This window comes from Scyliorhinus torazame, chromosome 15 (genome assembly GCF_047496885.1).
Source record: "Scyliorhinus torazame isolate Kashiwa2021f chromosome 15, sScyTor2.1, whole genome shotgun sequence".
Classification (NCBI taxonomy): domain Eukaryota; kingdom Metazoa; phylum Chordata; class Chondrichthyes; order Carcharhiniformes; family Scyliorhinidae; genus Scyliorhinus; species Scyliorhinus torazame.
Genome location: NC_092721.1, coordinates 83,523,310 through 83,536,823, shown reverse-complemented (window position 1 = coordinate 83,536,823; position 13,514 = coordinate 83,523,310). Strand labels below are relative to the sequence as shown.

General features: G+C 41.0%; 1 protein-coding gene across 1 annotated transcript in view; it reads right to left on the bottom strand.

Moving 5' to 3' along the window:
* LOC140391312 (angiopoietin-related protein 5-like) overlaps positions 1-13,070 on the bottom strand; it is a 51,003-nt gene extending 37,933 nt beyond the window's left edge. The window contains exons 1-3 of the mRNA XM_072475905.1: positions 12,930-13,070; positions 12,376-12,382; positions 12,000-12,184 (exon numbers count right to left, since the gene is read on the bottom strand). Of these exons, the coding sequence (XP_072332006.1) occupies positions 12,000-12,184; positions 12,376-12,382; positions 12,930-13,028 (291 nt within the window). The 5' untranslated portion in view covers positions 13,029-13,070. The remainder of the gene's footprint in view (positions 1-11,999; positions 12,185-12,375; positions 12,383-12,929) is intronic.
* Between the last annotated feature and the right edge of the window lie 444 nt (positions 13,071-13,514).

Sequence of the window (13,514 nt, the reverse complement as noted above, 5' to 3'; positions counted from 1 at the left end):
AATGCCACAGCACACTGCAAAACAATGGCAAGTGTATAAACATGCCATGGCATGGCAACAAACCTCACAAATTCACATTTACACCACAACAAACAAGCAAACCAGCTTTCAAGAAAGATGACATGCAGAATCAATACCACAAACACAAGAAAAAGTCCAGGTCAGACAACAAAGATGACGTACAGAATCAATACCACAAACACAGGAAAAAGTCCTGGTCAGAAAACAAAGATGTAACACAGAATCGCTACCACAAGCATAAAAAAAAGCAAGCATAAATCAGACAACAAAGTGATTCTACCATTCAAATACCTCATTGATGACTTCTTGGCTACTTAAACACAGGAACACTGATGACGTTCACAAAGAAATAACAACATCAACATCACCACTTCAACAACAGATGAAGAAAGCAACTTGACCAAACAAACTCTTAAAGTACGGACACACAAAAAATTTTTTAAATTAAGACTGGACTCATAAATATTAATTGGCTTTGTATAATCGTCAAGATCATCACAACTTGTATATAACATCATTTGTCTACCTATTTCACGCAAACAAAACAAAACTTCAGAGCCAAAATGTATTAACATTTGATGGACTAACTCATTGATGTTATGTAATGCCTTTGCAAACTGCATCCATTATGTTTGTTCAATTTTCTTTGCAACATACAGAAAATATGTAACACGAAAAAAAGGGTGATGTAGTGATCTCTATGTGTGCATGTACACAAGGGGTTAATATGTAATCAGTAGCACCACATGATCACTAGAGGTCCGGACCAACAGGGGTATAAAAGACAGCCACATTGGGTCTCTCTCTCTCTCTCTTGGGTGCATTGTGGTCAAAGCCACAGCAGACTAGTTTAGATGGCCAGTGGAGTTACATATAGTTACCGTAGTTAGATCTTGTTAACCTTATCACTAGTATCAAAGTTAAAGTAAAGAACTCATGTAAATCATAGAATTTACAGTGCTGAAGGAGGCCATTCAGCCCATCGAGTTTGCACCGGCTCTTGGCAAGAGCACCCTACCCAAGGTCCACACCTCCACCCTATCCCCATAACCCGGTAACCTCATCCAAAACTAAGGGCAATTTTGGACACTAAGGGCAATTTAGCATGGCCAATTCACCTAACCTGCTCATCTTTGGACTGTGGGAGGAAACCGGAGCACCCGGAGGAAACCCATGCACACACAGGGAGAATGTGCAGACTCACACAGACAGTGACCCAAGCCAGGAATTGAACCTGGGACTCTGGAGCTGTGAAGCAATTGTGCTAATCACAATGCTACCGTGCTGCCCACAAATATTGTTGTAGTTACTCAATAAACCTTTCGTTACTACTGGAAGAGTTCAAATCTTCTCTGTCGGGATTCAGAATACCTCATCACTAACCAAGGATTGAGTAGCACATGTTACCTACCACACAGGTAACAAAACAATGAGTTCCTGATTGGTGGGCCAATCGGAACCTCTTCTTAGTATACCCCACTCTGCACTCCCAGTGTAGATAGCAAGCTGAATGCACATGTTCGTACTACTGTTGATTTTGTTAATAAAAGGATTCTGGTGAAGGAACTTCTGCCTCCGTGGACTTTTTACACCTATCCACACTTGGGTCTAACCCACGATTAGAATCGCCACCCACAATCAACAGATGAAATCCATGTCTGGGATAGGTGTTATGTAATGGGTTAAGAGACATTGCAATTAGTTGTCTCATTTATGTTAAGTATCCATTAATTGACACTGAGTAAAGGGGCTTCAGGTGGTCTCTGTCAGGTGATGTATAGTGAGAGTTTTGTGCAAAGGCTGTTGGAAGGACATAAATGGGTGTTTGTGAAAAAGGAACAGAAACTTTAGACTCTTCATATCACAGCAACTAAAACGTCTAACAATTGGTAGCAGACGATGGTTGCTGTGTAAATGTGAAGGGTTGAAAGATACAACTTTTCCAGATCAAACCAAGGAGTGAGTGAGAAAAGAAAAAAAAAAGGGATATATGGCTGAACCGAGGATAAAGATGGCTGGATATGACTATCCTCCCTTATTTTTTGAAAGGGAATGGTACGACCAATGGAGAAGTGCAGTAGTTATGTGGACTAAGGTAACTGCTTTGGGAAAGAGAAAACAAGGTATGGCATTGGCTCTTTCTCTACCATATGGCAGTAAAATCCGAAACAAAGTGCTTTCTGAGCTGAAATTGGAAGAGTTAGACTCAGAAGAAGGTCTGGAGACTTTATTACATTATATGGATAAGATTTATAAGAAAGATGATAAGTTCCTGAAAATGGAGGATATCGCCATGGAAGACTATATAATGGAATTTGGCAGACTATATAAAAGACTGCAGAAACACAACCTGGAATTTCCACAGTCTGAGTTGGCCTTTAAATTACTTGACTGTGCTAGAGTGAGCAACATGGATATGCTCCTGGTTTTGAGTTCAGTTTACTGATAAGGATACCTTATTCAAACAGATGACAAAAGCTTTACAAAGGTTTCTGGGGAAACATTCGATTCCGATGGCTCTGATGACCCAAATAGGTCATGCCTGCAATAAGGCAGAATATGGAAGATACACTACTAACAGGATGGCGAAATCGTATGGCTATGAACAGAGCTCAAGACTATAGAAGGAGACCGAGACAAGGAAATCATGAAGACAGAAACCCAGTTAGAACCTACAATAGGAAGATGAACCCCAGAAATGCACGGGGCATGATAAATCGATGTTTTCGATGTGACTCTCAATACCATTATGCTTTCAACTGTCCAACTCGTTATGATAGAGTGTTTGAAGCGACACATGACACGGAAGAGTCAGAAGAGGAAAAATATAGTGACCAGAAAGAAGGCATTGTCCTATTGACGAGCAGTTTTACGCTGGTAATGAGGGTGTTGGTTGCAGAATCCTTCAACTGTGCTGTATTGGACAGTGGCTGCACATCTACTGTGTGGAATTGACTGGTTAAAATGTTACCTGGACTCTTTGAATGCTGAAAATCGTAACAAGGTTAAGGAATTTGAAAGTTCCACAAGTTTCAGGTTTGGGGATGATAATACTCTGAAGTCACTGAAAAGAGTGGTGATCCCTTGCAATATTGCCGGAGTGAATCATTTCATTAGCACGGATGTTGTATCAAGTGAGATACCTTTGCTTCTGAGCAGACCATCGATGAAGAAAGCACACATGAAACTGGATTTGGAACAGGATAAGGCAACAGTTTTTGGAAAGACGGTGGACTTACAATTTACACAGTCGGGACACTATTGTATTCCATTACTGACAAATAATATTTCAAGTAGAGTGGTTAAGGATGTGTTAATGGCAGTTGAAAATGGGACTTTAGCTGATAAAAAGCTTGTGGTATTAAAACTGCATAGGCAATTTGCACATCCGTCTCCTCGGAGGCTGAAAATTTTATTAAAGGATGCAGGGGTAAGGGATGACGACTATGCTAAACTGATAGAACAGGTTAGTGAGCGCTGTGAAGTTTATAGGAAGTACAGAAGGACACCAGCACGACCGATCGTAACCCTACCTTTGGCCAGGGATTTTAACGATATTGTGGCCATGGACCTTAAGATCTGGGATAAAGCAAATAATATATTTATTTTGCATTTTGTAGATTTAGCAACCAGATTTAGTCAATCAACGACTGTACGAAGTAAAGAAAAGAGAGTAATTCTGGATCAAATTGTGGAAAAATGGATAGGGGCAGGAATGGGTCCACCGGCAAAATTCCTTACGGACAATGGGGGAGAATTTGCTAATGATGAGTTTAGGGATATGTGTGAAAACATGAATATCAGAGTTATGAATACGGCTGCAGAAAGCCCATTTAGTAATGGTGCCTGTGAAAGAAATCATGCTGTCATCGATGACATGCTTCAGAAAATTTTGGCAGATAGACCAAATCGCAGGCTAAATTCAGCTTTAGCATGGGCAGTACATGCAAAGAATCTATTGCAGATGGTTAGGGGCTATAGTCCTTATCAATTAGTGTTTGGTAGAAATCCTACAATTCCGTCCATTTTGGATGACCAGTCTCCAGCTTGGGAGGGGACGACAATTAGCTTTGGTTTTGCTGAACATTTAAATGCATTACATAGCAGTAGAAAAGCTTTTTTGGAAGCAGAAGTCTCTGAAAGAATTGGCAGAGCTTTAAGACATAACGTACGGTCATCAGATGCTGTTTTTCAACAAGGAGGCATGGTATACTATAAGAGAGACAATTCTAATGAATGGAAAGGCCCAGGGAAGATCATAGGCATAGATGGCAAAACAATTATTTTGCAACATGGTAATCAAACAGTTAGGGGACAGTCATCAAGGATAAATTTCAAATTTAGACAGAGCAGACAGACATGACAAGGAACCAGAGTCATCTGGTATGCATGTGTTACAGAACTATGAGGACCAATTAACTGATATAGACAGGGTTTCTGAGGAGGAACACAACACTTCTGATGAATTAGAACAGGCCATTTTTCCGAAAGGGCAACTGCCAAACGTTGGTACAAAAGTGACATACTTGCCTGAAGGGTCTAGTCAATGGAAGGATGCAACTGTTATTGGTAGAGCAGGGAAGGCCACTGGAAAGTATAAACATTGGTTGAATGTACAGCATTCAGGGGAAGGAGTCAAGACAATAGATTGGGAAAACAAAGTTCAAAAAATGGAGGGCACAGAAACGCAGTGCCAGTTCAGATAATACATCGGATAGTGAACAGGTCCGCAGGAAAAGGTCGCGAACTATTGAAAGGACATCCCACAGCAGAAGGGAAAGATCAAGCAGTAGCAGTACAGAACAAGATACCAGGCGGGAGAGGGGACGTAGTTTATCAAGATCTCGGAACATGAGTAAGACTATGAATACTAATAGAAGTAGAAGCCCACATGCACGTGAGATTTTGGTGGCTTCAAGTAAATTAGATGAAAAAGTTATCAAAGAAGCTAAACAGCAAGAATTGCATAGTTGGAGTGAATTTGGGATATACACGGAAGTACCGGATAGGGGACAAAGAGCTCTATCTCACAGATGGCGTTGCACAGAAAATGTTCTTCCGGATGGAACTTATAAGGCAAAGGACAGGCTTGTGGCAAGGGGATTTGAAGAAAACGTAGAAGATCAGGATTTAAGGGTAGATTCACCTACAGCAGGAAAGGTTATTTTAAAGATCTTCTTGGCTCTATAAGCCACAAAGGCATGGGAATGCAAATCTATAGATATGAAAGCTGCCTTTTTGCAGGGGCATCAGCTCCAGAGAGACATTTTTCTCCGTCCTCCTAAAGAAGCAGCTAACACAGAAGGAGTACTCTGTACGTTGAACAAATGTGTATATGGATTAAATGATGCATCTAGAATCTGGTATTTTTCGGTAAGGTCAGTTTTGTTAAAGTTAGGCTGTTGCCAGTTGAAAGCAGGTCCTGCAATGTTTTACTGGCACTATAAAGGAAATCTTTCTGGCATTTGTATGATGCATGTCGATGATTTTTTTTGGGGTGGGACTAGTGATATTGAAGCTATTGTAATCTCTGGTTTGAGGAAAGAATTCAGGGTTGGAAGTCAGGCTTCCGGTGCATTTAAATATATTGGACTGGAAATTGGACAGACTAAGTTAGGGGCAACCTTACGTCAGCTATCTTATTTGGAAAGCATCAGCCCAATAGCAATTAGTCGTGGCCGAGTTTCACAAAAAGACGCAATGGTTTCAAAGATAGAAAAAGAGCAACTGCGAAGTTTAATTAGGCAACTGAACTGGTTAGGTAGACAGACTAGACCGGACGTGAGTTTTGATGTCTTAGAGTTGAGTACAAAAATGAATGATCCCAAAGTGGAAGACATAATAAGAGCAAATAAAGCGTTGGCCAAACTAAAAATGCAGGAGTGTGTTTTGAAGTTCCTGGTTTTAGGTGACCTTAGGCACTTGAAACTCATAGTTTATAGTGATGCGTCCTACGCAAATTTATGTGATGGGGTTTCAAGCGCAGAAGGTTTTATAACTTTCCTTTTGGGGAACAATGGTAAATGTTGCCCGCTTGTGTGGGAAACAAAGAAAATAAGGGGAGTGGTAAAAAGCACTTTGGCTGCTGAGACGTTAAGCCTTGCAGAGGCGGTGGATATGGCCTTTCATATAAGTATGATATTGACAGAAATTTGGGGATTAGGGAATTTGGGTAATATACCTATTGACTGTCACATTGACAATAAATCCCTGTGGGAAAATGTGCACTCTACAAAAAGTGTCAATGAAAAGAGGTTACGGATAGACATCGCAAGTTTGAAGCAGATGTTGGACAGAGGGGAAATAACAAAAATTAAATGGGTCGACAGGAGCTATCAACTGTCAGACTGTTTTACGAAAAGAGGGGCAGGTTCACAGAAACTTTTGGATATTGTTAATGAAGGGCGCTTGTTTCTGTGACTGTTTTTTTTCTTTCTCGTCCAAAAACAAAAAGGGGGGAAATCATGTGTGTGTTTTTGCGTTTCTTGAAATTTTGTTTTCACCTAATTTTTTTTTTTCTCCAAGGAAGGAGAGACTGTTAAGTAATGGGTTAAGAGACATTGCAATTAGTTGTCTCATTTATGTTAAGTATCCATTAATTGACACTGATATGTAAAGGGGATTCAGGTGGCCTCTGTCAGGTGATGTATAGTGAGAGATTTGTGCAAAGGCTGTTGGAAGGAAATAAATGTGTGTTTGTGAAAAAGGAACAGAACTTTAAACTCTTCATATCACAGCAACTAAAACGTCTAACAATAGGCACTACCAGCTTGTAAATGAAGTCCGTATTCTCCCAATTGGGCACATATACATTCATTAACACCACAGATGCCCCCACTAGGCCTCCACTCACCACCCCAAACTACACTCGCCCCTTCCCCTGGGTCCCCCGCACCTCCCTAGCCATCACAAATGCCATCTTTTTACTGAATAGGATCGCAATCCCCCTCGACTTAGAGTCAAAACCTGAATAGACCGTGCTCCCATCCATCCCTTTTTGAACCGCATATGCTCCTTGACTCGTAAATTTGTCTCCAGAAGGAAAACCACATCTGCCCTCAAACCGTTTAGGTGCATGATCACCTGGGACCATTTAACACAACCATTTAAACCTCGCACCTTGCATGTTACTAACCCCCCCCCCCCACCTCTTCTAATGTCCGACATTCCCACTAAGCACAGATCCCACCCAACCATCCGGCAACTCTCTCACCTGGGTCTGCTCATAATGGCCATCTCCTCCATCCCTTCCTAATCTCAGCCAAGAAACCAACTGCGTCACCAGCCTCCCTCCTCACCCTCACCCGACCCCCAAGTCCCTTCCCCCCCCCAAACTTCCTCTTCCGCCACATCCCAACCTCACCACTCCCCATTCTCTGGCCACCCACAGCAATACCAGCGCCATTCTGCTTCTGTTTACTACCATTTCCTGCCAGCATCGCGACTCCCCTGGAGATCCCAACAAAGAACCCCATCCAAACCACATCTCTCCAACACTGCTTCACCGTTTTGCACCAACCCAAAACTCTGTCCCATCCCCTCATTGACCTAATCCCACACTAAGCCAGCACGTGCAAATAACAACCAAACACACACACATAATGTATACACATATATCTCCAAAGAACCTATACCAAAACCCAACATGTGCAAAAAACAACATAGCAATTACAAAACGAGCATATACATAACAGGTCATAAAACATACAAAAATTCCCAACATTAGCCCTCCCCAACCCATGTTTCTTGACAAAGTCATCTGCGTTCTCTGGCTTTGTGAAATAATGTTCCCTGCCCTAAGAAGTCATCCAAGATTTGGTCGGGTGCAACACCCCAAACTGAACCTTGCTCCGAAAGAGCGCTGCCTTGGCCTTATTGAATGCTACCCATTATTTAGCCAGGTCGGCACCAATGTGCTGATAGACCCAGATCCGATTCCCCTCCCAGCTACAGTCTTGAGTTGCCTTGGTCCACCTCAAAATCTTCTCCTCGTCATGGAACTTGTGCATACGCACAATCTGGCTCCCCAGCTCTCAGCCTCTGTCTTAGTGACCACTGAGCAAGATCCATCTCTGAGGCCTTCTTGAAGATCCCCGCCTCTACCAACTTCTCAAACAACCCCATAACGCAGCCTGTGGCACTCGTTCCCTTGACACTCTCCAGTGTTGCTAATTTTGGTTGGCTCTTAATTTGTTTCTCATTGTGTCTTTACTTAATTTGCTCTGTTTCTATAACCTTTGCTCTAGAGTCGCCAGGTATCTTTATGATACCGTCATGAGGTTCAAGTTCAAGTGCTGATCAATAACTCGACACACCAATTAGTAAGATTCAAATCAAAACACATTTATTATACACAGTCGATCACTAATCATGCATAGAACTCTACTTACTAGACTATCTCTAACACTAAAAGGCCTATACTTAGCTTCGGAACTGGCCCACCAGGTCAGGGAAACAAATGGCCTTTTGTTCGATTCTGATTATGCAGGATTCAAAAGCTGGTATGGATTGGTAGCTAGGAGCGCCTATCTCGTATCGTGCGTTGACTGGAGACTTACTTGGTTGATGCGGCAGCTAGGCAGGTCACTGTCAAGGGTTGTTTCGTGCTGCTGAGTGACCCTGCCAAGAAGAGCGAATTGAACTTGGGGACTCTACTTTATAGTCCCCAGGGGCTTCGTGCCGTTCGGGGCGGACCCCGTGTCTGGTTCCAGGTGATTGGACTACCTTCCGATCACTTGGATCGATTTCTCCAATACTGGAGCCGTTCCCTGATCGCTGGGTGGTCCCTGAGTGTCCGTTGGCCTTCCTTTGTCTTGGCTCCTGCTGGCGCCGAGGAGTCTGCCTTGGCCTTATTCACCTTAAATGTTTCAATTGTTTCCGGGGATCGCTCATTAACATGCAGATGGCTGCTGGTTTCAGTGGTGTCTGGGTTTCTGCAAGTTCTAATACACAGGAGGCTTTGCACCTGCTAGTTTTTCCTGGCTTGGCTGAATTTCCCTGCATTCTTTGCGGACCTCCATTTTAAGTCGGGAAGTGGCCAACCCAGGTGGCTACACCAGCAAACTGCAAATTCAAGATTCTGCCGCCTGCATTCCCCAGCAACGCCATCTCCACCTCCAACGACAGAATCCGGTCACTATGATTGAATATTACCCTTTACACCTTTTGGATCATGATACCTTGCAACTCCAGGTCCTTGTCCACTCGATCCAAAGTCCCACAAAAAGGGGGTACTGCTCACTCAATCACACTGGACCAGTCCCCGTGCATCTCCTTTTGCTGTTGAGGAAACTCTCCCTTGCGCCAACTCCTCCAACTCCTGAGCTAGGGCTTTCACTGAATTTTGCTGTGTATGATACCCTGTCGACATTCCACTTTGGGGGGAAAAACCATTACCCTCACCTTACTTCTCACATTTTCCACAAAAAACATCCATTAACTGTGTAGAAAGGGCCAAAACCAACAACTCCAAGTGGAAGGCACCTTGTGTGTGACCAATCAGCTCATGGCTATCACCGAGTCCTCCTTCAACCCATTACTAAATAAAAATCAGTCTATCTCCTCCTTAAATTTACTTATTGTCCCAGCATCCACCTCACCCTGGGGTAGTGAATTCCACAGATTCACAACACATTGAAGGAAATTATTTCTTCTCATCTGTTTTAAATCTGCTACCGCTTATCTTAAAACTATGACCTCTCAGTTTAGATCGCCCCACAAGAGGAAACATCTTCTCTATGTCTACCTTATCAACCCCCTTTAGCATCTTATATACTTCAATTAGATCTCCTTTCATTCCTCTAACTCTCGACAGTATAGGCCTAGACTGCTCAATCTCTCTTCATTGACAAACCTCTCATCTCTGGAATCAATCTAGTGATCTGCCTCCAATGCAACTACACCCCTCCTCAAGTAAGAGAACCAAAATACTCCAGGTGCTGTCTCACTAATGCCTTGTACAGTTACAGCAACACTTCCCTGCTTTTATACTCTATTCCTATGGCAATAAATGCCAAAATGCTATTTGTCTTCCTTATTACTTTTTAAAAATTTGTTCATGGGACGTGGACGTTGCAGGCTGTGTCAGCATGTATTGCCCATCCCTAATTGCCCTTGAGGGGGCAGTTCAGAGTCAACCACATTGCTGTGGGTCTGGAGTCACAGGTAGGCCAGACCGGGTAAGGATAGCAGATTTTCTTCCCTAGTGAACCAGGTGGGTTTTTACGACAATTGACCTCGGTTTCATGGTCGTCATTAGACTTTTAATTCCAGATTTTTATCGAATTCAAATTTCACCATCTGCAGAGGCAGGATTTGAACCTGGGTTCCCAGAGCATTATTCTGGGTCCCTGGTTTACTAGTCCAGTGACAATACCACAATGCCACTGCTTTCCCTGCTATATCTGCATACTAATTTTCTGCAATTTATGCACAAGGATACCAAGATCTTCCTGCACCAAAGCACTCTGAAATTTCTCTCCATATAGATGTTAAATTGCCTTTGTATTTTTCCAACCAAAATTGATAACCTCACACTTATCCACATTAAACTCCATCTTCCAAATTTTGGCCCACTCACCTAACTATCCATATCCACCTGCTCACCGATGTTCAGCTTGGTTCCTGCCATGATCACAGGCTCAATACAGCATTTGTTCAAACATGGACAAAAAGGCTGAACTCTGGACATGAAGTGAAAATAACTTTCCTTGACATCAAAGTAATATTTAACCAAGTATGGCAACAAGAAGCCCTCGCAACACTGGGTTCAATGGGAACTCCTGAGCTCTATCACATTCGGAAGTCTTTGAGATGCTAATAAAACTGTCAAGTTAACAGTCATTCAAAAACCACTTTAAAAAATGAATATCTTATGAAGTGGTCTAAAAACTGTCATAATAAGAATATTTTCAAAAAACACCTTTTTAAAAATCCTACTTAGCCGTCATAAAACAGTCAAGATAAACAAAGTCACAGAATTCTTGACAGCTATATCACAACCCCGCCGTGTTGAATCCATTTGTGGGGCTTGGAATTCAGCCAAGCATTCATAATAATATTCTATTGCATAAATGTGTCAACCAACTTCCAGAACTGAATACATTAAAATCTTTGAAGGTATTAAAATACATTAACCATCTGTTCAAGCTTTGGCACAGAGAAACAGATATCTGAGCTGTCAATCAATGGAAAGCTTAACTCACAGGGGACAATTGATATGATTAAAATCTGAATATTAACATTGTTCAATGAAAAAGAACACTTTATCGAGTAGATATAATATCTTCTGATGCAGATCAAGGTTCTTCCATTGTCACAATGCTGGATGATTTAAAATTCACTAATGTTTTAAAAGCAAAACCCTATCATCAATCCATTACATTAAACATTATTTAACTTATGATATAGAATTTCATGACATCTGAAAATGGAGACACTTTTTAACTTTCCTGATAAAAGATTCCCAATTCCACACTAGAGTTCCCTCGAGCTCATGAAACCTCTTGAGCTGGTGTGAACCACTTTGCCTTCGGAAGCTGAAAACACTCCAGCAAAATTGTGAGGAGTATAATGGAGCCAGCAATGTTGGGACCCCTGCATGCGGGCCCAATTACCACACCTTTATCCCACACCACTAGAAATTGTTGCCAGTGGGAACAGAATCCCAGAATATGAGTCTGCCCACCATGTTTTTTGCTGGCCCGCCTCCATTCCAATGTGGATAGAGGGACAAAAATTCAGCCCAAAGTCTCTGAATTGTTGTTGAACTAGGAAGAACTTAAGATGTCTCTAAATACATTTAATTAGGTCTTATTAACCTAACTTCTGATAATTCAATAAGTAGCAATGTTCACATCGCATTGCTTTAATTTTCTTGTGAACCACATTATAGTTTAATGACTGTAAACAGTTTATACTCATCAAAAATAAAAGATTTTGCTATTACTGTGCATCCATACATTGTACGTAGAATATTACATACTGCACATGTAATTATTTTCTTGTTTTGATGTTCGTCTTTGTATCTCACATGGCATGCTGCACTTTGGTTTTTTTTGAATACTTGAAGAAATCCGGTGGCTACTGGCTTTTGACTCCGCTTCATTTCTACTTGTTGGATTGAAGTTCGCAACAGAACTGTTTGAATATGATAGTTCTTCTCCTGTTTAGTAAAGAAATATTTAAATTCTTGCTGGTATGTGCACAATGTTTGATTTGCTCCCATAATAATAAGACCTTTCTAGCAATTTTGAAGTTATAAAAGCAAACGCAGTTGGCTTAAACTATTTTGTTATATTAGATGACAAGCATTACATTTTAATACACACTTTACAGAGCAGCACATTGTTGTACCAGCCACCTTAATAGCACCCCAGATGCACCCTAAAGATTGTGGATGTTTGGAGCCAGTTTCCCAAACAATACAGCATTCTGTAATTATCACAGCATAGACTTGCAGACTAATTCTTGGGAGTGCTGCTTAAACTCCCAACCTTTTGCATCAGGAGCAAGAGTACTATCAGTTGAGCCAAGGCACTTAACTAAACAGAGATTTACTCTAAATCAAGTAAAAAAGCAGTAACATCCATAAAAAAATGAAGAGAAGACTGAGATTAGTAGTAATTATGACTAATCTAAAGTGCAGGAAATCATCAGAAACTGAACGATATAAAGGAAAGAATGTCTGCTTTTGATAAGAAATTTTTAGAGGCAGACTAGTTTGACATTTTTCTTAACGAGTGTAAGGGTGCACTTCAAAACCAATGTTATAAACTATTTACATATATCTCTACTTAATCTGAAATATGCATGAAGAAAGTTAAGTTTCATAACATCTGGTAAAAAGCCAAGGACTAAAGAGCATAAAACTCAAGAAATGGCAAATAACAGATGAAAGTATTTGTTACCATGGAATTAACCGATAGTGTGTTGTTTCCCACCGATGATACTTCTGAAATGAAACAAATAAGGATTTGTGTGCTCACTGTTATCCCCCATGGCCTCATTTTGATTTCAACACAATTCTTAACTTCCTACAGCAGTAGAGATTTTTGTTGAATCACATTTTTCATGATAAAATGGTCTTCTGGCATCTGAGAAAGAGGGAATGTGGCCAATAGTGCATTTGCATCTGGTTGTAATAAGGAAAGCATTTGAATTGCATTATTTTCAAACTAGGTACAAAATTAAATATTAATTAATTAAATATTAACCTAGAGTTATTTTAGTTCTAATCAAACCCATTGTAATCTGTTTTCAAATTTGAAAATGAGCAATACAAAACACAGATTAATTCAAAACCTTAAAATGCAAAAAGGATTCTATCTTTTTGGTGAAAACAATCGAACACAGATGCTGAATGGACCTTATTAGAGGAAGAATGGAGCAATCACAGGGTGTTTATTTAAACTTATTTCTTCCCCTTCTTTCTATTTGATCTGGCAACAGAACCTGTTATGGAGACTATATTATGAGTACACTTTGTGCATCCA